Source organism: Helicoverpa zea, chromosome 31 (assembly GCF_022581195.2).
Source record: "Helicoverpa zea isolate HzStark_Cry1AcR chromosome 31, ilHelZeax1.1, whole genome shotgun sequence".
NCBI classification, from domain to species: domain Eukaryota; kingdom Metazoa; phylum Arthropoda; class Insecta; order Lepidoptera; family Noctuidae; genus Helicoverpa; species Helicoverpa zea.
The window spans coordinates 793,712-818,634 of NC_061482.1; the positions used below are offsets into that span (position 1 = coordinate 793,712).

At 35.3% G+C, this 24,923-nt stretch overlaps 1 protein-coding gene across 2 annotated transcripts in view; it reads right to left on the bottom strand.

Annotated features, from left to right (window-relative positions):
- Positions 1-3,535: 3,535 nt before the first annotated feature.
- The window catches only part of LOC124644896 (proton-coupled amino acid transporter-like protein CG1139), a 38,013-nt gene continuing 16,625 nt past the window's right edge, over positions 3,536-24,923 (bottom strand). The window contains exons 2-6 of one of the 2 annotated variants that reach the window (XM_047184560.1): positions 9,157-9,242; positions 7,453-7,593; positions 7,010-7,282; positions 6,370-6,921; positions 3,536-6,015 (exon numbers count right to left, since the gene is read on the bottom strand). In XM_047184560.1, coding sequence (XP_047040516.1) covers positions 5,601-6,015; positions 6,370-6,921; positions 7,010-7,282; positions 7,453-7,593; positions 9,157-9,242 — 1,467 coding nt within the window. In that variant the 3' untranslated portion in view covers positions 3,536-5,600. Of the gene's footprint in view, positions 6,016-6,369; positions 6,922-7,009; positions 7,283-7,452; positions 7,594-8,510; positions 9,121-9,156; positions 9,243-24,923 lie in introns of those variants that run through there. The other variant, XM_047184561.1, reaches the window with a different exon arrangement.

A 24,923-nucleotide genomic window follows, 5' to 3' on the forward strand; every position in this document is an offset into this window, starting at 1 on the left:
TAACTCTTTTTACTCACACCACTAAGTTAGTTGTGAGTAAACTTCGGTTTTACAGAAACAATTGAGGTGTAACCATTTGCCTAGGCTTTTCCCAACTATGATGGTATCAGCTTCCAGTCTAATCGAATGCAGCTGGTCAGCAGTGTTTTCCATGGAGCCACAGCCTATCTGACCTCCTCAATCCAGTTGTCAGACTTTCTGGCTTCTGAATACTGGAAACGACTGCCAAAGGTGTTCAGATGACAGCCGTGACGCACTAACTTTACTTGCCTTCCGAAACACGGAAGAAAAATTAGATTGTTTGACGTCCTTAAATCAGAAAGGTACCTTATTTTATATAATCATTTTTTAAGTAGGTATGACATTGTATTTTTCTCCTTGTTCCACTCTCAGTCCAGTCTCCAAAAATATAAAACAAATGACATCTAGCGACATCAAAACAAGTTTGGGAGAAACACTCCGGTTTTCGGTTCACGTTAACTACATTTTATGTGCTTAAACATTAAGTATTCCCTTATATATTGAATAATAGTATTATACAATACATTTTCTAATTCAGGTTACATTATTATTACCAACGAAACCGTATAGATGGCGCCAAACGTTGTCCGTACAAAGCTTCAAAGTACTTATGTAGCATAGGTAAGCTTATTGCCGTGGCATATAATCTAAATTGAAAGAGTTTCTTGGAAGCGGGACGACAGTTAGTTTCCTAGAATTTATATTTTAGCAGAAAGTTCATGGAACAAAATACCCTATTGGGTATTAGATGCTATCTATTATTACTGGTACCTAAGCTGATTGATATTTCAACAAAAGGCAAAAAAGCTGTTACATGTGCTTATACTTTTATACGAATCTTTAGTATCGCCTTGAATTAATTAAATAGGTATGTAAATAATTTCTAGGAGATGTCTCATCAATGATAGATCTATTTACCTACATACAACTTATATCTAAACGTGAAAATTGTGTGTGGTACATTTGTACTTACCTACTTACAGGTTATTAATTGTGACTCTTTTTACACAAAAATGATTGTTTGAACTGTTTTTTGTGAAACATGTTACCGCCTAGGTACCTACATCAAAATAGTATGGAACCTTTTTTTACCAGCAAGAAAAAGTTGTCTCCGAAACCGCGGGAAAACTCATTTCTTTTTTTTTTCAATTTATTGTAATTATTTTTTGATGAATAAATATCGTGAATGTGATGTACTTACCAATAAATAACAAAAGTATGCAAAACAATTTTAATGCAACAATGTTAAAAGAGAAATTAATTTATACATTTCAAGTAACGTTATTTAAATCATAATAAGACTAGAAGGCAAATGAATTTCATTTCCAGGACCTCTTTCATGATATTAAATATTTCCTTTGCATTTCTATTCAATACAACCAGTGCACGGAGGTATTTGTTATTATCTTTGAATAGTCTGTGGTACAAGCTTTTAAGAGGATTGCAATTAGGAACCAGCGCTATGCATTTGACATGCATGGTTACGTCAAGAGTACCCTAGTATACCGCAAGCTTTTCGTCGGCAGATAGCTTTTTTGGGCTCTCAGGATGAAAATGAATGGTAGTAAGCACATTACAAAGATCAGGGGCCCGATTCTCCTAAGTTAATAATGTCAAAATCAAATCGCAATATGATCGCAATAGCAGTTTTAACCATATCGGGCATTCTGCTACTAATATAAGACCAATCGTATTCCAACGACATTCGATTGGTTTGCGATTGGTCTGCTATTTTGGTGATTTTAGTTTAAACGATAGTTTGCTCTACAATCATGTTGCAATCGTAAATCATTTGCAGACAGAATGATTCATCATTGAATGACAGAAAAGGATAAAAACGTTTATTTCAAAGACAAAATAGCGGAATGCGCTTCAATCGTAATTGAGTCGTGATTGGATCGCAGTCGAATGTGAATCGTATGTCGCTTAAGTAAAATTAAGAGAATCGGGCCCCAGGTATTTAGCCGGAATCAGACCGACTGAAAACTACCATCAAGATTTTCTTTAATAAGAATTGCCATTCTTCGGGTCAACTGTTGACCGACTATTTAGTCGCCAGTGTAAGGGTACTAGAAACAGCTTCAATTTCTATGGTCAGCTTCAATTTGTATGAGCTATTAGGCAGCTTCAGAAAATGCTCGACAATTTCATGGAAATTCATGATAACATTTAAAAAACGCAACCATACAAAGCTGCTATTGCCAGTATCAGACCAACTGAAAACTTTGATTGGAATCACAATTTTCTTTAAACATTTTTCATTTGTGTTAATTCTGCAGTGTGCAGGAACTCTTATACAACATATTTTTCATCTCATTTATATTTTTGGCTTTGAAAATAACTGCAAAGTGAATATTAATTAAAACGGCCTTTGTGCGCAATATTCTCTCAAAAGGCTTTACCGCAATTTGGTAAAACTTCGTTTATTTTAAGGTAGTTAAGTGTTTTAAAAGCTTTTAATCCATTTAAAATGTTGGCAGCAGCTATGCAGACATAGTTGAGTACCATCCACGATGTTCAGTGGTCTACGATTGAGTGGTATCGGTATAACATGAGGGTACTCAACAAACAAACGTGGCGAACGTGTGCTGGATATTATTTAATAAAACTTGCACCAATATTTATCATTCACTGAACTAAAAACATTCTCAAATAATTAAATGAAAATAAAGAGTGGACTCAATCGGAACAGACCGAATGGGTTTCTAGCTAGTGAGTTGAGAAATTTTAATTAGTTTAAGTAGGTATATCACTGTAAAATGTTGCTGACTGAGAAGGTGATTTAGGATGGAAATATTGGCTAGGTACTTAATCAATAAATAAGAAATAGGTTCTCTATTCATGTCCTTTAAATCCTAACTCATACTTAAAGGCAAAGAGTTGTATGGTTAAACTTGCTCATAATTTTCAATTTCAGGAAAATCTTGTGTACCTACTATGTATCGTCAGGTAGGTATTTAAGTTCTAGGTATTATTCGGAGTTGTTCGTGACAACCCAATCACAGCGGGGTTTATCGAAACGCCATACTGTGGGATGTGGCATCTATGTAGGTACCTATTATAATTAATAATTATATTAATTGAATACTAGCTGTTCCTACTTGAAAAAACTATGTCCTTCTCGTACACGAATAAAAGTGGCCCATATGACCTTTTTCGTTCGATAGACTATCTGTGTGTGTACTTATCATTTAAGGGCGAAAACGCGACAGACGGGCATTCGGACCGAGGGGTAGGTATCAAGACATTTTTATATCAGCGTGAAATTAAATTGATATAGACCCCTACGAACAATACTTATGTATTCTATAGTGTAGGTGAATTATTCGTAGTTTATTGTGTTTATTTCAGCAGGGTTTTACAGGGAGGTAAGAGTGGATAATTTTAATATTCGACCGAAAATTTTATAATCGGATTTCTCTCGACAACGGAATAATTAATAAAGCTTGCAAGCTCTTTGGAGTGCACTTCGATCCAGCTTTATATTAACGGGCTCAAAAATAAAAAACAAATATTCCTTAAATCGTATTTATTTAATACTGTAACAAAACAATCACTTCTAACTATCTAAAATAGGTAGGCTGGTACTTCATACCAAATATGTAGGAATGATATCCCATGAATTAATTTTATATAACCGTGTAGCAGATCATTTTCGTCTTCACTACATATCAAATATATTCTCACAAAAAATATAGCAAGTTTAAAATATATTTTATGAATGTATCCGAATTGACATTATTGTAATTTTACAGTAAGTTATTTATCATAAATAAAGAATGTCGTTCATTCTATTCGTTTTAGTTAGTTTTAGGAAATGTACTAGTCTCTAAATATTCACGGTTATTTGACGTTGCGTCATAGTTAAGAAAAAGTTAAGGTTTTCCCAGCATAGCCATCTAGAACAGATTCAGAACAGAGGGGTCGATACATCACTATACGGTCAAATTCTAATAAATTAGCTTCCAGAAAAAAATAAGGGCTATCCTCGAAACTACATTGAAATCTTTACTTTTGAAATCTACTTTAGGACTATTGTACTCAGTCAAGTTTATACTATACTCTGATTAATAAGGTGCAAGTTTCGTAATCACATCTCGAAAGGCGAAAAAGTTTCTCGTTGTAACTCTTTAGCTATCTGCATTTCCTCGACGCCCTTATTTTTTCCTCATCTTAATAAAACGGTTTTGTAAACAATAATGATATTAATATTAAATCAGATACCAACTTTAAAAGTAAAACACTTACGAGCTATTATCTAATACAGAATGACTATCACACGATCATTTATAATAGATTTCTTCATCTCAATTTAGCCATTCGTATGTAAACCACACATTAACTATCACTTGGTTGGTATATCAATAAATATTCAGAAACAAACTTGTACGAGGAACAATAGGATTACTTGCTTATCACGTATGAAGATTCCGACATTTACGTAATTAACTTGGAGTAAACCGTTCAGTATCTTATCTTCTAGAAGTATCGACTTCAATTTTGAGACAGCGAAGGACGATTGAGAATAATATTTTTGTGACATAAAAATACAATATTTAACCAGTCTTTAGGTACATAATTATGTATCTAATATTGAGATTTTTCATCTTTATCGCCTGAGTTCATGTATTTTTCTCTTATTTATTACATTAATTATCTCAAGGGGGGATCCTAATACCGTACCTACAGGTACATATAGATAAATGCGTCAGTTCATAATTTTCCAAAAAAGCTCGATATGAATATTTATACTACATAAGCAGTTATACACTTACCTACATGTATTTTTTTGGTAATGGAAATGCCATAATTATTATCACGAACAATTTTTCTATGTTTAGACCCCAAAATAGTACCTGGGTACTTAATCACGTTCAGGACGCCTTGGCAAGCCGCGTCCAAAATGTTTGCTAACAACTACATTAATATTGTCTATTTTCGAAACCATGTTTAATTAATTTAAAGTCATATATTTTCCAATACCATAATGCCTTTTAGTTAACCTAAACTTGTATCACATTTCGATAATGCACTAGACAAATTCTCACACATTTAAAAGTAGATTTATCTACACGTCACTTACAACTAAAATGGCTACAGATTTTTGGGGCTAAATAAATGTAAGTAATAGGAATACACAACCTGCTACGCATCAACTAATTTTCAACTCAAAACGTAAAATAGGTCGATAACTCTAATCTCAAATAATACAAATTGAGCATTTAACACGAAAACTCAATTTTATTAAGAGAATACAACTTTGTTATACAAAATTAAAGTGGCGCTAACCACAAATAAGTAGTATAAAAGTACTAAAAGCGAAATTAATATTACGTTAGTTTTATAAAGTTCGACGGTTTCAATAAGAAGCTCTTCTGATGAGTTTGTGCACATTATTTCCTGATGAATTTAATTTGTGGTTACATGTAAAATAAAATATGTTCTAAAAAGTTTTACTAAAATGGAAGCCATTGTCAATCATATTAACCCATCGAAACCATTTTACTTATAAAAATAGGCCTTAGCTTAAATCATATCTATTGAGCCTTATTCTATGAAATGGTCATGCGTGTCTGTCTTTATTCCTCGCCGTGGATTATATCCAAAACGCTGACGTAAGCTCCCGTTAGGAAACCGAGGATGCCGAAGGAAACCAAGAAAAGGTTCTTCCAGAGCACCCAGTTGAAGCGGCCTAGGCCGTTGGGCCTGTCCCAGTATGTGACGGTCTCGATGACGGCAGGGAAGATTAGGCCGAGGAACGAAAGACAGACAGCGCCGACCAGCGAGATGAATGGCCCAAGATTCGGGATAGCGATAGCCGTGCCTAATGTCAGTATGATGATTCCGATACGGATGCTGTATTCGGCAAGATTTTTCTTGGCACCAAACCAGTGGCGGACGTTCTTCCAAATAATTTCCATTGGCACGTAGAATTGAAGACTGTAGGTGAAGAATATGGCGACGGCAATCATCAGTTTCACACATTGTCCCAATCTGCAAATAGCAAAAGAAATATAAGTTATCTTCCATCAAAAACGAATGTACCTATATCAAGAGAGGAGGTGACGAGCTTGTAGCTAGGTCAAACCGACGAGGTCTGTTGTGTTTCGATAGCACGGTAAATAAGCTGGTCCAGGCTGGCATTAAACATCTTTGGTAGTCGTTCAGTCCAGAAAGTCTGACAAACAGCCTTACTAAGTAGTATTTATACCGTTGCCCGGGTTACTGGTTTGAGAAGGTCTGATTATAGGCAGTCGTTCCATGTAAAACTCAGTATTCAGTCGACCCCAACATAATTAGGAAAAGGCTAGGCAGATAATATAATGTTTCTAACAGAATGATACTTACACTTCGTCTTGGGGGAGATTCAAAGTAATACTGCTCTTGGTATCTGGACCATATTTCAAGTAGCCGAAGAATCCAGTAAACGCATACAGTGAAACCACGAAGAACATTCCAGTGTTAAGCACGCCAGGGCATCCGATGAAGTGGGTGGGAGTCTTCATGTTGTTCTCCAGGGGCATCACAACACCAATTCCTTCGAGAGCGAAGATGGCGGTTCCGAAGAAAGTTGGCAGGCGGTCAACAGATGTGAAGGGTAAACGTTCGCTCAAACTTGGCACTTCTTGAAACAGGTAGTAGAAAGTAATGCCCATTCCAGTGCCTACTAGTAAGTTAGCGATCATGGAGAACGGCGCCAAGTACTTCAGGTTCCTTATCAAATTCATGAGAATCAGCAGAGGGAGAAGCACAGCCATGTAGATACGGACGTCGACGTCGTACCAGTCAGATCCAGTCGCGTAGAAGTCTACTACTTGCTTAACGTTTTTGGCGACGAACACAATGTAGACGCAGCAGCAGCCGAGTAAGTCTATCACAAGGAACCAGTTGATCATAGCTCTGAAACGAGAAATACATAGAATTAAGTATTTAATCTAAAAAGTAGGAGTAGGTACTTGATAGTAAAGCAATCAATTATAATACTTACTTGGCTAGACGAGAGAACTTATGCACAGCGGGTGGCCCAGACAAGAAAGCGGCTTCAGCGGTTTCGGCAAAACCTAACGATGGTTTTTGTAGTCTTCTGCAGAGTTCGTGAGCTGTTTTCACCAGGACGTGCACGCAGTACGTGCAGATACCGCCGATGGCAAAGGTCGCTATCAGGCCGAAATAGAGCCCAGCGTTACGGAACGCCATAGGCATAGCCAGGATCCCACTTCCCAGGGAACCTTTCAGCAAGTGAATTAGGGTGTCCATGTCCCTAAAATAAGAAAATATTGTAAATTAATCGTGGTGTCAACAGGTCGTTTCCGTTTTGTTCCGCATTAAGATGTTCATTTAACAAACTAGAAAACGCGGTTTTTTAACCTAACTTATTATCTATCTTCAGAAGCAGCTCTAAGTTTTCTTAAAATTGTATGTATGACTTACGATGTAGGATGCGCCAGCTTCCTGTGCTCGAATGGATTGTAATCCTCATCGGCCTCAATGTCCCTGCCCGGGATCTCCATGAGGGGCAGGGTGGAGCCCGCCTCTTGTTCCACTGGGATCTCATTTGGGTTAACTTTGTACCTGGAAAACATTCCCCACACACTGTTATAACAAGTGCCACGGCTAACATCATACTACGAACTAAGAAAAGTGGTGTTGATAGGTTAGAAGTGAGGTGGGTAACCAAGTGTAGTTTCAAATAATTCTCTGAATTTAAAGCAGATCTATGTAATGGTAGTGAGAACATATAAAGCGCCACATTTCAAGCATTTATGTATATGTGATACGGACGAGGTGTGGATGTCGCGGCCGCGGTACAAATTTCATGACTCTACTCGCGACACTCACTGTGGCTGCTGGCTACTATCACTACTGACTACTATGGAGTGTTCGCGAAACAACAAAATTATTCTCTAATTTGTAAGCTGCGTTAATCTGTGTGAGTGTTGTGGTGTGAAGTGTGATACATTCATTATGGTCTCCAAAATAAAGTATAATATATTTTGTTTGTGTGCGCTTCACTCTGTTAAGACTCGGCATTTACAAATATGTGGCCCTCAACCGTTAAATTCAATACAGCTTTACGTTGTTACCAGAAATATGAACTATTAATGTAAGCTTACTCGATGGACAAACAAAGGTGGATACTGGACAATAAGGTTTCGTGATTAACAGAGTTTACATGACTAACAAGTTATATTTTACAAGAATTATAAAGTCTTGAAATCTCACAATCTCTAGAACTGTAGAGGCAAGCAAGACACAAAATAGAGACATGTTAAAAAACATAAAGCTAAATCAAATTTGTACAAAATTGCCAGTTGCGGAGCCAATCCCGAGCCTGAACAGAGATGGCGCATGCGTGCCCGCCGCGCGTGCGCCTGCTCGCTGGCAGCGGACGCAGGCACTATTCGTACACAATTGTCTTATTTTTTTACCATTACCAAACAAAACAAATTAAATAAACAAAATTGAAACCATAAAATGGAATGATGTACCGGTGTATGAGTCCATTGCAAGATGATCAAGGTCGACGAACGACATTTATCTCGTGGAAGCAGCACTCGTCTTCCCGGATCGTCTCCGTACAGCTTCGAGCTTTTAGCTCATTTTAAGGAGCGAGTACTTAACAGTCAACATACAATATAAAATACCACGACAAAACATGAATTTGTCAATAAATAAGAGAGGATCGAGCTAGGGCGACCGGCGCCCGACAGACGGAGTTGCTCGCACTCCTGCGCCCAGGAGCGCACTCCTTTCGACTTCTAATTGCTACGCTTTTAGGTTATAACCTTGATAATAAAATCTAATAGGTATACATTTTCTTTTCAATGTCCTGTTGAAACAAAAACGTCAATATTATTAGGTTTAAGGCAAATCTGACAAGAAAAGATATTCCACAATTAAAATATCAATTGCTGAACAGAAAAAAATGAGGAAAGCTGTGAAGCATGCTTTAATGTTGATTTTAATTTCTAATTATTTACTAAGCAGTACAACATAGTATTTGACTGGATGTGGCACCAGGTCAAACTCAAGTTAATTAAGTATTGACAACACAAAATGGGCAATCAAAGCTGATTCAATGATTGTCGCTCAAGTGGCTTCCTCGCCTGCTGTGTACGGAACATAGTCACTTACTTGACCATGACGACATCTGATAAGTCATTTTTGACTCCTTTTTTCTTGGGGTCATATTCAACTATCATCGGCCGCATTTGGGGTTTCTGAAAGAAAGGAAAAACTTCATTATAGACAAATTATGTGAAGCATCATAATAATCAATTATTAGAGGATACTGTTCCGAGGAGTTATGTCGCTTTATTTGTATGTGATGTGCCAAGAGGAATGTACACAGGTTGGTTAGAGTGACGCTGTAGTGACGACACGCACTCTGCAGGGGCTCGGTTCGGCAGCATGTGACCACGGCGTCTATTTCGGGAAGACATAAATAGCCATCGCGGCCGCGTAAGTACGAAACATCTCCCACAGGTTTACTAACGTTGGCGGATTTTACATGTTACCTACTGCAAAGATTTGCTGTGACAATGATTTTATTCATGTCCATATAGAGCTGGGCAAAATTCGCACATTGAAAGGGTCAGGAAAGCGTATGTTTTTTTTATCACCTTTCAAATCTAGGATATAAATAGAGGGCTACCTCGTCAGCTGCTACAAAATGACTCACAAAAGTGTAAATGCTTTAGACGCATGCAATTCAGAACCCTAATTTAATTCTTTTAACCAATTTCAAACCCTATTGGGTTGTATTAAGCCTGAATTTTGTGATTTACTCAGAAGCATACATATCTACACAACATATACATATGTAGATATATTGTATAATAAAGTATGCGCTCTGTCTCTGTTTGCCGAGACAGATTGCGCGCGGAACTGGATTGAACTGGTTTCAAAAATAAATTTGGAACTTTTGAGAACCGGTCGTCAGGTTGGCTTAAAGACAAGCTTGATGGTACTATAGCTTGCATGGGTTCCAGACAACTAAAAGAAACTTTGACCACGAAGGCCGTGGTAGTAAAAATGAATTATTTACTTTAAAAACAGTCCTATTGTGAACAGTACCTACTATAGCAATTTTATAACCGATGACTGTCGCGTGCAGAATATTAAATCAAAGTTCAAAACCCAAACCGTGATTTGATTATTTATTGTAATCAAAATGGCAAGCTTACGACCGATACCATTGAGATATCGTTTTTATATTCGCCAGGCGTAACCCTAAAACATTACATTGTCTTATAATTTATGCGTTCGCATGCTCTACGTAGCCGACGCACTGTATTGTTTGACAACTTCTTGAATTTTATATTGCACTGATGTCCTCATTTTATATAGCAAAACTTTATCTTCTATAGTTTGATCCATAGTTATATTTTAGGAGATGTCTTAGCCAAAAAGTGGCCTGTTTTTACTAATATTATAAATAGGAAACCCAACTATCAATTGTGTCACCTACTGTAGCTAACCAGTTCTAGGGCCAAAAAATTAAAATTGGTGTACTCAATAGAACATTGTACCTTTCTATCTACTCTAGAGCCTGAGACAGGACATACCACCATTCATACGGTTACGAGAAGTAGTTCCGTCTTTATTCGATAGGAACCACGGGAAACACCTAGTATATCTTCTATGAAGGCTAATCATGAAAATTGTAGTCACCTATAGATAGGTTTAGTGGCTGACCCGAATTGATTACACTCAAGTGGAGAGAATTCGCAGAGTTATTGGACATTCATGAATCGTGTCATCAGGCCACCAAATGTCAAGCACAATAATATTTGGGTTAAGATATCCGTTTCATCATCAAGACATAATATACTTGGTTATCGTTGAACCGAGGAAGAAAGTAGATTCGTTTACTTATTTATTTTTAAGAGAGAAATGAACAATAATCAAGCAGTGTGCATACGCTCCTATGATCAACCATACGCTGGTTTGCCTTCTACCTCTTCTCATATAGAGAAGGAATAAGCATGCATCACTCTATTGAATCGCTTTGAATGTTAGCCTGGCAGACATAAATTTTTCTTATTTAAGATTTTTGGACTGGCTTTAGAAATTATATTTTTTTGAGATTTTCCGGAATTTCTACCTCGTTCACAGTGGTTGTTTATGGGATGTTACATCATTAACCTAGAAAATTGTTACTATATGACAGAGAATCTATTTAGTTTATTTCATCTACAGTGATTGTTGACGGGTCTATTAATTCGGTTTGCCATGATCAAGTGATGTTCACGGTCATCGAGCTGAATCAAACTCAACGATATTCTTCGTAAAATCAATTCAATGTGACAATTATAAAATTGTTAGTAGAGTGAAGTCATCATCATGACGAGCTAGCATGAATTATATAGAACTACTCGTGAACTAAATAAGAAGTATTGAAACAATGCAGTTTAATCAACAAATCAGGGAACTACTCGATAAAATATGTACTGCGATAAACCTGCAGTAGTGTACACTGTAAGATATTGAGCAAACAATTAACAGCAGAATACGGTTCAATCCGTGATGTTCTTTATTGTGATCGCGTGACAGTCAATATTTGTGGCAAATAATAGTCAATGTCAATAGCGTGGCACGAAGCGCTTTGTGACCGACGTTGCCCCCCGTGGCACACAGAGAAGCCACTGTGAAGCTGTCACGACGCTAGAACAGACCTGTGACGTGGTATTATTGTCAGCTGAAAGATAATAATATGCGCACTTCCACCTAAATCACGCCCCAAGGTTGGATACATCCAATGTATTTACGAAGCGACACGCCCCCTTCAGCTGAAACGTCAGCGCTCAACTGTTTGTTTGTCTTGTTACATTTCTTGTAATAACACAGTCTAGTGTGACTGTCCAATTAGCAGTTTATGGGATATTTAAAGATATGTACTTAGTGCAGTACAAAGTTATCGTCGTTATAGTCATGTGATAAAGACTACATAAACGTCAGGTGATTTATTTATCTGGCGCTTAACAGGAAGCTTCAGCTATTCTGCTTTGAAAATTGAATAATATTTACTGATATAAATGGAACAAGACTTATGAAACCTCATAATTTAATAGAATTAATTAGTGACTCTGTGACTGGGCTCAATTGTGTATTTATCAAAATTGTCTAGAGCTGGGCAGACTTAGGAAATCATCGAGACTATGAACTAATTAATCAGTCTTAAATGAAGATAAAGCACAGTCAAATAATAAACAAAACACTCTAATACGCCAAACGTAACACGACATTATCGTATATGAAGGATGGTTTGTGTTCATTACAACATTTTGGCAACACACCAAGAAAAGACGACGGAGTTTTTAAAATTAGTAAAGCACTATTTTTACACTCTAAACAATCATAATCGCCAGTTTCTTGGTTTCTCATTTATCAATATACCTAAGTTAAATGAACTCAACGTCATTAGAAGTCACCTTGAGAAGTATGAAACGTAAATAGCTATAATATTCAGAAGAACCTATTAATACCTGCATATAACATTATAAACGGAAAAATCGTGACATTTCAGTTTGCGGACATTTCAGGCAGGACAGTACATTAGAAATCATCTCATAGCGGGTTTTACAGTCAACTACTTTGAAAATAACATAGTTTTAAAGGCAATTTAAGATATCACAAATCTGTCCGCAGGCGAAAAATGGAAAGCAACAATTGAGAATACTGATAGAGACAAGATATACCAAAAGCACAGCTAGCTATTGTATCTTTTTCAGCGTTTAAAGTCCTATTACTTAACCACTGTTACTCTGTAACGCGATAGCACGTTACAAAGTGAGACACGGTTTAAAATAACCCGTTTGTCGGTCGTCCTTATTTGCACATAATGTCTCGACCCGAGCCTCAATTGAATTGAATCGCAAAATTGATTAGACTTGTGCTAAGCCGGATCTGAACGATTTAGCACTTGAAATAGTCTGTGAACTGAATGGGGAGAGGTGTGACTGTAAAAAGAGGGAACCTTGACAAGTCAGCCGAGACTGACTTCCACTAGTTGACATCTAATTGGCGACTGTACCCAAACACTGGCCATTTCGGTCGGGGAGGTAAACACTTTGGATAGATGTGCGTATTACAGCTAAATTGGCTATTCGCAGTTCGCCTGGCATTTGGAAAATTAAGCTAAATTCACAAGCCTCGTCAGTTGCAGTTACCAGTCAAACGTCAGTTCTGTGAATTCACGTTTGTGCAACTGTATTTCGGGTCTGAATTCCACAAACCGAATTGGATTTAGTTTCGATTTGAAATGGTTTCTGGTCTGTTCATACGAAGATAGAAGATGAGCTAATTACACTTTATCAGATTCAAATGTTTCATTAGCAAGTTACCGGAGTACGGACTAATAAAAATCATCATATTTCACACAAATACTGCTTCAAAGTGTTCAATATGTCCGCTTTCTTGTACGTTAGAGCGTCACAATTATTTACGATTTAAGAAGAGATTAGCATGAAGTTTATTACAAAGTTAATAGACTGGATTATCTCCATCAAATATTTGTATAAATTAATAAAACAATAGCGCAGTCATGAATCACTTGGTCGTTAAATTCTAAAACGTGATGCCTGCTTATGTACATACTATAGCTACACATACATTATATACTTTATGTCATCATAGCATATGCTGTAAGCTGGTATATAATGTATATTCAAGGGAGTTTACATGAAATTTTCAGTAAGTATACCTAACCAATATACAGGTTCTTCTAGTAAATGCATAGCGTGCCATGCAAAAGGCTTTCTTTTGTGAATCATTGGAAACTTAACAATTTGAATATTCAGCCAACTAAGTCCCTATCTCACGTGACAAACTCCTGCTCATCGAATTTACATTTGTATGCACAACCACTAGTAACAATGATTTCATGAACAAACCACTTCAGTATATTGAAACATGGAATCTAATTAGCGCGACCCATTCATAAACAAATGCATTATTGTTTCCCAGTTTCCTATCCGCTATGAAATAGAAATGAATCTATGTTTAACTAGCTTTTGAACGCGGTTTCACGTGTGACAAAAACTATCTTAAAACCTGCTCCCCCACTAATTATCAGTTTAATCGGTCCATATTATATAAGTATATAAGTATATAAGTATATAAGTATATAAGTATATAAGTATATAAGTATATAAGTATACAAGTATATAAGTATATAAGTATATAGATTACTTGTTAGGTATTCGCTAAATGTTGAGCTCAAAGGCCGTAGTGGAACTAAGTCTTTGGACTGGATTCAAGATTCCTTAGAAAACATATTGTATATTAATATATGTTGCACCTATAGCATTGTGTTGTACCTAGTTCATTGAGTGAGGTGCCAAGAGCACGTGCCCGCAAAGATCTCACGTGCACTTTTAGCAAAACAATCGCTAGTAAACATTGACTAACGGGTATGTTCTACACCAACTTTGTCAAAAATCCCTAAGCTAGCTTTACTTTGCGTGAGTCAGCATTACTCAGATGATATTATTTTTAAAGCTGACCTAACTGACGCTAAAGAATTCAGTATCAACGGCTAATCAGTTAGTCATTTTTACTTTGTTAAAAACTAGATTTTATTATGTCATATCATAGCCAAGGTAAACTTTGCTTCTCAAGATGACGCAATAAAGTTACAAGTATACTCAAGCCATACTTATTTACTAAAAAAAAATAGTTTGGGTTAATAAAAACCGCAGCATTTTTTCAGGAAATAAAAACACGTTCATTAGCTTGCTAAATGGAACGAACGGGTAGAAAAAAATCGGAGTAACATTTAATTCCCGATTTAAAATTCTACATTTAAAAATATGCTAAGATTTTAAGTAAGTTTCACGCCCGTTTTCAATATTATATCAAGTAGTGTTTTTCTAACTAGAGATAGAAGTATATAATTACTTATATGGACCCAATGACAAAATTCTATCCCTACTAACCAAATCCTCAGATACAATATATATAGGGACCGCCGTTAGTGGTTTATCAATAGGTACCAAAAAGGGGGTCGTCGAGTGGTCTGAACAGATTATCGTATGACGCTCAAGCCAGACCCTCGAGGAACAATAGGTCGTCATGCTCCGAGCGATCCGACCTTGTATCATCACCGGAAGATTACACTTACGACTCAGATTTTTTTCAAATTATAACCGCAAAAGACCGTTGAAGTCGACATCTTGATTGTGAGATGTAATTTATGTGATTTACCATGATAGTTTGTGTACACCATGACTAAGCTTAGGGCCATATTATATAATACATAGCAGTGTAGATAAAGTACCTACTTTGTATAAAACCTATATGATAATGTTGTTGAGATTGGTTGATTGACTATTATCTACGAATTCAGGAGAAAGTCTTTTAAAAATTTCAAAAAAAAATCGTAATTGGTTCTGACATATGCAATTGAAAAAGTAATAAACACGCAAATTCGCCTTCACTAGATATTAGTGTGTTAACGATATCCGTAAAACAATTAATGTAGGTAGGTACCTCTAGACAGTAAATGCTTACTTGTATTCAAACGTATATAACACGTACCTACTTGGGCGAGCAAAACTGCTTATTAGCGTTTCATTTATTACGCATGTGACAAAAGCGCTTGATAGAGCTAAAATAGCAAGCGTGCCTATACTTAGTCATGATTAAAAAATAAACTGTTGTTACATTTTGCGTCGTTTTCTAAACTAAAGAACATGTCACGAGGAAGATTAATTTGTATGACGCGTATACGTAAGATGACAATCAACGTTAAACTTTTTTTTTTAATAATACCTAAGATTTTCAATGTTTTTCTTATAATAATAACTAAGAAAAAGTCACGTTTATGAAAGAATGTTATTGTTTACTTTCCTCGTTTATTTTTGTTATTCACAACATGGAGTTTCATAGTGCAATACCTATCTCTTTCAGATTTTTTGCCGGCGCCATCTTGTTTTTTTGCACAGAATTTTGCTGATGAGTTTTTGCCGTTAATTATAGACTTATTTTCAGTCTGGTATCTAACAATCTTCGTGATTGATAGTGTGAGAATATTTTCACTGTTTGCACAAACTTTGCTGGTGTCACGAAAATAAACATCCGCAAAAACTTCGCCTACGTGTTACGTAAAATATCCATGTTTTGTTCGCAAATTGGCAAAAGCAGTGACAGTAAACTGAAAATATTAAAGAAATAGAAAGGCGTACAAGATGAGTGACATCTGAAAATTTTGGCACTCACTGCTGCTTATTTTTTGTGTAAAACATTTTTCAGAAAAGTCAAAAGCATTAATTTACTTTTTCTTTTCATACAAATTGCATGCGCCGGCGTTTATCTATCATTGAGCTAAAAAGATGTGAAGAAAATGCATTTTGTTCCCTCAATTTTGTCCGCTTTTTGTACCGAGTATATAATACGTGCATGCGTGTATTTCGTAAGTAAATTTTCATCACTTCATGATCGATTGCGTAACCATTGTGTACATAGCTCCTACGCCGCATTTAAAACTGAAATCAACTGAATAAAGCCACTTGCCAAAACGTGATCGAATTGAAATTCAAATAGCTGCGAGATGGCTTTAAATTGATGAGGAGGCTGGAATTTTTTGTCTGTCATTGTGTGTAATATATAATAGATGGACACCTTTGGTAGTGTTCTGTGGGCCGCGACAAGACCAAGGCCGTTCTAATGATTGCACTGAGCTGCCACCATAGAGACACCGTGAGACTGCGACACTAAATGCTCTGCTACGTAACATTACGAGATGATTGCGCCCGCGCCGCCCGCGTGGAAGGGAATTGGAGTGACACTTTAATAGACGTAGGGACTGCGGTGTGTGACCACTAAAATAGAATGGAGGTTTTGTGTTCAGATATTAAAAGGGTTTTTTTAGTTGTTTTATTCAAAATTCAAGCAAAATTGTTTACATTTATTACGAAAATAAAGTTTTTCTAAGTAAATTTTTTAGACTTAATTATTACCACTAATAAGCATTTAGATAGGTACTCAATCTGCTGTTATTAGTAAAAGGGTCACTCATCATAGCTGTATCTAAATATAGATTCTACCATTCATTAAGTTTCTTAGAATTAAAATGAATGAACACAAAGCCCTTTCTTAAACAATGTAAACTGATACATACAGACTTAGATATCTACATAGAGTTGTTCAGAGTTGTTAGACGGCCGAAAGTTGGCCCATGGAAGGTTCTTTTTTAAAGAAAATCGTGAATTGTATCACTGTTTTTAGTAGGTCTCATACTGGCCAAAAACCTGATCGTTGCAATATGTGAACATTCATTTTCGTACTTATCAGGAGCACGATCAAACAGTCGGCCGACTAAAAAGTCTGCAGTCTGCTACTCTAACAGTGATCATCAAAAGTCCATTTTGGAATGGAAAATTTTGGCTTTAAGCATTGTCAGTGCGCTTCGTTGATTTTAATCGTCCGTCAATAAACGTGGAGTAGTTACTGTTGTAATTCGGTGGCATTTTAATTAATGGGTGCTTGTTATATCTCGTGGAAGGAAACCAAACTCTTCATGTCTCATCTTGTTGATAAATCGTTGATTGTTTGATGGTATTTGAATGATGACAAAGCGCGGTAAGACAATGGAATGCGGTTGAATTTTTTCAGCAATTTAGTCAGGTACACCAGCCATTGAAGAGTGGGAAATTTAAGAATTAGACGATTATTAAATACGCATTAAGCCCAGATCTAGTTACGAAATAACTAAGTATGCAAAATTAATATGAGGTAAGTAGTAGGTAGGTCTAATTTGCAGCATAAGAAAGTTATGCAAGAAACTTCAATTACAAGCGTAACCTGAATAGTACCTATGAGTGCTAACGCTGTATATATTTCCATTAGATTTTTTTAAATGAATTAAACATAATTTTAAAAAATATTGGATTTCTACAAAAAGCAAAACAAATTGAAATGAAATATCAGGTTCTAGTTATTAATTAAAATATATTTTATAAAACATTATTTTTGCTGCATTTCTGAATTAGCAAAATGTAGCGAGTGCAAATGATTGAAATATCAGAATGAAATGTTAAATATTAACTAACATTCAATAGTTCAATTTCAAATTGCTGATTCCAGGATTTGTTACAAACTAAACTACAATTTGGAGAGTTTAATTAAACAAAAATAATAAATATTTTCAACATTTTGTTTGTAAAATGCTACAGTAAACCTGTCACAACCAGTGATATGGAAAAACAGCGTAGTAATTTTTATTTACACGAACTGTTCATTATTTTAAGGTACCTAAACTAAATCTATTTTTAGTTAAAAAAAGAAATTTAAAACTATTAAAGCATAGTATAGACTTTGCTAAATTATCTCATAATTATTTGACCGTTTACTTAACTGTGAAAGCGTCGCAGATAGACAAATTTACTTTCGCACTTAAATCGTAAACTTATGGAAATCTTGACCAATGTGACTTCGAAGTCTGCCTGCATTTTAGATTTTAGGAAAAAAAATATCAAGTAGCCAATCCTTCTAAAGCTCGTTAAGTTACACCTTTCTGTTTGTTTGTACCGAAGGTTCCGAAACTGCTGAACCGTTTTGATAAATTCTTTCACTATTAGGAAGCTACAATATCTGCGCTAACGTGGGCTAAGTATATTTTATCCTGGTACCGGTAATTGTTCCCACGGATCGCGGGTGAGACTGAAAGAAAACGTCTAGTATGGTCATAAATAAATATCAGCCTGAATAATCTTAGGATTGCAAAATACTTAGGACTAAGATTATTATAATGAACTAGCTGTTTTCCCGCGGTTTCACCCGCGACGAGTGGGAACTGCTACCTGTACCAGTATAAAATATAGCCTATGTTTCTCTCGAAGAGAGTAGCTTTCCATCAGAGACAAAATTTTTCAAATTTGTTCAGTAGTTTCGGAGCCTTTAGGGTACAAACAAACAAAAAGGTTTTTATTTTTAATATATTAGTATCTATAGACAGATTAACGTAGTGTCACATGACAATAATTATGCACAGGTGCCGTTATGTTGTGGAATGTCAATTATTATTAGTAAACAGATATTATCAAAGCAAGAGGTGCGAAATATTAATTATGTATGCATTCGGTCTCGTGTTTACTAACTAGCGGAATGTTTGGTGATTCACCGTTAATTACTGATAGCTTAGCATAGTTTTAGTTTTAATCATTAACGATCTTTAATGAAATTGGTTAAATTACGAAATACCCAGATTATTTTTTAATCATACAGGGTATTTATTTACAATTTCAACATTTACATTATCTTTAAAAAATACTAAATCTATATTTGCATTTAAAAAAAATATCTCAAAAAAGTTTAAAAGTTAAAGTAAAGTTTCTCAAAAGTATATATCTGCACGAATGATTATGCTGTTAAATCTTCGATCTTGTATGAATTAAAATATTATCCAAAAGATTGCTTTTCGTCTAATTAAATAAAATCCAGTATTATTATTGTAACGTAGTCAATTACACGCTCACATGCCGCCATTTTTAGGTCAAGGAATTGTTTTATTCGCACAAACTGTTGATTTAGCCTTTCGCTTGAAAACTACGTTTGTCTTGAAAGTGCTCAAAAAAATATTAAGTAACTATTGAGGCCGGTATAGAGACGGCGCCAGATTTTTTGCGCATATGAACACGAATGAAAGAAGCTTTGTGTCTGATTATTTTTTAATCACTAGAGATATCATTTATCATTTTTAAATGGGGCCTATTTCTCATCGGTCATCGTACATCATGAAATTATCTTAAGTACTTACACGTTAGAAAATGTGATTCGATCGACAGTATTTTTCCGATTTAAGCGAAACTGTGGGATGATGCAACTAGTGCTGCCTATTGAAGTACACAGCAAATGTGCAAGGCCAAGCTACCATCGCTGCATTAATGCGAGCACATCTTACAATTTCTATCTCTATAGAAACAACAGAAATATGTAGACGTAAACACAACTGGCCCAAACAAACCGAAATCAGCAGCCATTGGTACAAAGTGACATCAAAAAAGTAAAATTAGGTAATAATCGTTTTTCTGATGTGACTTATTCAATGCGGCTCATAATATGGTCGAGGGGGGGGGGGGTCTTGGATGCCAGGCTTGGCGCCAGAGGGGTTCGGCGCCCAGACTATGACGTCACGAGAAAAACACGCTTTCCCTCGAAGCTAGACCAGAGGCCGACGCTAGGAATGTGAAAATACGAGTTACCTCCGAGTCTCGCAAGGTCGCCTTTAATAAATAGTTGAAGGATAACTTTTCAGGCTTTGATTGATTTTGGCTAATACCTCTACTATCTCAGACCTTGATTGTTTAAGGTTGTCCTGTGGAAAATTATTGTCTATACTATCACCAAATTAAATAAGTAGGTAAATACTGAACATAAATTTTCTGAATGGTCGTGAGTCTTATAATTTTGTTTACAAATTGTTTAGATTTTTATGGAATTAAGACCTAAATCCCTATTGTTTTAGGTTCATTTTAAGTAAATAGGTTGCTGAAAAAAAAGCGAAAGGATTGACCGTAAATACGGAAGTAAGTTCTACAAACAATAACGTAATTAATCGACTGTAACTGTAGCGTCTGAAAAAATGTCCTTCAGCAGTCTAGTAGATACCTACGCTTATGCATGTAACACGTAAAAATTAGGTAAGTGTATACAATTCATGGAACGTTTCAGTTTTTCCTATAAAATCTCATTACCTATTCAGTAGCTACTCTGTAAAAATGTGTATCTCTATTGACGTTAATTTCTGTATATGATTTCTGAATATTATAGGTACTCTTGTTACAGTTTTCGTAGATAAAGCAACAGTTTGCATTTTCATTTTGGATATTATAAAATCTTCTCTTAATCTTCTGTATCAGAAATTAGATAACATTGCGTTGTTATAAAATATAGGCTGAAATCTGCCCACATACCGCGGATATGTCCACTGTGGTCATTTTAAATAGCTAGTTCTAGCATAAAATTACAAAATAATCACTCAAGTCAACCGACTGTACTATGGCGCACGTGATGTTGACAATTTCCGTCATACCAAGAAAAAAATTCGTCATACATGGGTATATAATAATTTTTCTACATATATATAAATATGTGTGTCTATGCAGTATTTTAAGAGTAAGAGGAAAGTATGTGAATATGTTTGTAAGCGAGATTTGGATCAATTTGTAATGTAGTTTTGATTGAAAACAGGATCAATGTGACCAATTTTAGGGTTTCTATTAATATCTCTGGAATATAATGTAATTTAAGTAAAAAACAAATTTTTAACCAAACTTCCTTCCAATGCTTTGTCACATAGTATGGTTATTTTAGGCCCATGTTGAATATGATATAGCTATCACTTGATTAAGATATGACAAAAAAATGTATATCAAATGCTCTTATAAGCGTTTAAAAATATTGTTAACTAAATATGCATCACATTCAAATTGCGAATACTCTCTTTTCTGGGTGCTTAAAAAATTTGTTCCTATTTTTGATACACGTTTACACGCGCGCGACCGACTCAATAAGTAGTATTCTTAGTTATATCGTTAAATATTATATCAGACAGTAAAAACTTATATACGTTGCATAGTACATTGGTCACGGGTTAACATAATCTGTTGTGTGCAACACAAAGGGAGGCGGTGACCACACTACGTAACCATTAACCGCATAACACTGATATGTGCGGTTATTGTCAAAAGGAGTATTTTTCAACGCAGTAACTTTTTTTAGAGACGTATTGATTGGTTTGTTTAGGAATGTAAGTAGTTCCCCTGAGAGGTTATTATGGGGTTTAGGTTTAATTATGAATTACATACTGTTTAGGGGGTAATTTTTTGATGCTTTTTATTAGTTTTAAGATGTAAGAATATTTTTAGGTATTTACTTATGTATGTGAGTGAATATTTGTGACATTTTCAATTAAATAAAGTGTATTAAAATTTGGGAGAATCAAAATTATGACCAGGATGAGCGATGAAATAAAGTTAAAATCGTCCTATTGAGGCAATATTTTTAATCTGTGGTGAACGTTGTTGATATTACATTTGTAAATTTACATCTGTTATGTTTTTTTTATTTTGTAATGTGTTATTGTCTAATACTTTCACTTTGCAGTGCTCTTTCAGGAGAAAAAAAATGAAAATGTCAAAGAGTCATAAACCTCAAAATTAAACCTTTTTAAACACAATTAATAGCTTCAATAGAATGTTACGTCATGTATTTGTTTTATTTTATTTATTTTTGTGTTTTTTATTTATTGTTTGTTTTTTCAATATCACAACCTCTAACCACAATACTTATTCACTTGTTTTTATTGAATGGATGTCTCACCAATGTCCAGTTTTATAGTCACTGCATTAATAACGGCCGTTTTCATTAAGTTAAATATAACTTTACAACGACCATATATTATTTTGTAATAAATAACGATAATAAAAAGACGAGGTAAGACTGACTGGCTGTTTATTAAGTTTTAGCTAGAAATGCTTCATCAGATACGATAATATTTGATGTAGATATAGTTTGAAAAATTAATGGAGGCATCTTCGTTCCTGAATTTATTTCCACAGGATACGGGTAGAACGGAAAGAACCGTCTCAAGAGCCTTAAAATAAACATAGAGTCGTTTAAAAAATGTAGTTACCGGACAGAAAATAGAGTTGAATAAATCATTTAGTTTATTTATAGCTAGTTATGCAAATTACTATTCAAAGTATTGTTAGCATGTGGACATTCAAACGTAAATGATTACTATAAAGTAAGTACATAAATTAAAATACGTATAAACTTTTACGTAACATACTGTCTAAAGTCTAAAGTCTAAAAAGGACCACGATAAACTGTAGATCCCGGCTGTCATTGAACATCTTTGGCAGTCGTTACGGTTAGTCAGGAGCCAGTAAGTCTGACAACCAGTCTTACCTAGGAGTATCGGGTTGCCCGGGCAACCGGGTTGAGGAGGTCAGATAGTGCAGTCGCTTCTTGTAAAGCACTGGTACTCAGCTGTATCCGGTAAGACTGGAAGCCGACCCCAAAGCAGTTGGGTAAAGGCTAGGCAGATGATTGTCTAAAGACTTTTATATTGTTAATAGCTATTATAGTAAATATAATATGAGTTAAAGTAGGTAGCCCTTGCTGTGTGCAATATCCTATGTATCTTCAAGTACAGGAAATGTCTAATCAGCGTTTATCTTTACAAACGTAATTAAACAAAATATTACATTGTATTGTATTTGATTACAATATCTCTATAGTAAAACTTGTAGCTTGTAAGTTTGTATAACTGCGCTAATTTTTATAACTATTATCAAATACTTTCGCTCAAAACTCAAGAAGGTTTATAAGCTATTTACTATCTTTAAAAAAAAATTGAGGCTGAAAATACCTAATATAATTTGTACAAGTGAAACTAAAAAAAAAACTATGATAGCAAATTATTTTCAGCTGTAAAAAATACTAGAGTTAACCTAGCCCACAAAGTAACTTGAAACCTGAAATACTTTACTTCTACGAAATAATCATTAAGTTAAATACTTCCATATGTATTTCACCTATACTGTTAAATTGTTTTACAGCTAAAATAAACTCTTATCACTCACTAAAAAGTATATAACTCGTCGATAAAACGTTGCTACTACCAACTACATAACATGTACCTAAGTATATATTGCTAAATAAAATCGCCTTCAACTGTTTATTTGAGTCCAATTGTAAAAATAGTAGCGTAGGTTTTATCAATCAGTAACATATTATTGCAAGAGAAATGAGAGCTAGACCAGACTCGATTTCTCTGCGTAAAGAAATTATAGCGAACGTTGACCTGAATTCTCAAAATATTTTTGCAGAATAGTTGTTACACATTACCGGCACCTATAAGAAAATCGCTGATTCAATAAACAATCGCTTATTTATTGTATGACGTAATAAACTAAAAAGGTAACAAAATAAACTCGACTATTGAAATGATATAGCACGTCGCCACGTGCATATTTTCCTAGCGTGCAGTTTTTAAATAGCGAACCGTGCGCCCGCGCCGTGCACTGGCACAAGCTATGGACGGCATACATGGCGCTTGTGCATTTGATACGATGTATGTGTGTGTGCATTCATTTCCGTTCATTTCGTAACTTATATTATGAAATTTATTTGCAACTAGCGGTCGTTAACAAATAATTGCGCACATCGATACTTGACTATTTATGGATAGGTTTTATTTTATATCTTTAAAATGATGTTCGATTAAACGAATAATCCCGATTAAAGTCTTAAGGAATTATCTCATGTGGATGACAATCAAGATAAATTGTTAATAGATGTTGAATTGTTTCGTGAGTAACGTGTCCATCTGTGTCGGGCGAGCCGGCGCTTGCGCAGAGCACGCGGGGACCACGTGCGTCCTCAGGGCTGTCTACTTTTTTTGTTAAACTCGTGTCTATAAATTAGGCAAGGTACCATGACGGCTCATCTGAATGTGGTCCATTTTTTATAGCCTTGTTACATTACTCGGTGGTTTGTGATTGATGATAATTTGAAACAGGGCAACGCCTTTGGGAAATTTCCGAGTCGATGACTGATAAAGGATTTTATGTTAAACTAGTCATTTAGTCATTCAATTTACATTGTACACGAAAATGTGCATGAGAGTTGTACATCAGTTTTGTAGAGCTACCTGTAGTAAACAACCCTAAAGCGCTTATGAAATTAACAGATGCTCAAACAACTTTGGACTTTATATTCTAGAAGTTGAAATACAAAATTGGACTTCATCAGAAATTCCTGCCGTGTGCTGCACCCAGGTTTTGCAGACTTAAGTCTATAAGCTTCGCCGAACTGATTGCGTTTTACTCGTCATTTAAACGAGTTTTCGTGGAAAATACTGTAGAAAGCTTACCATACATATTTCGTAAAGT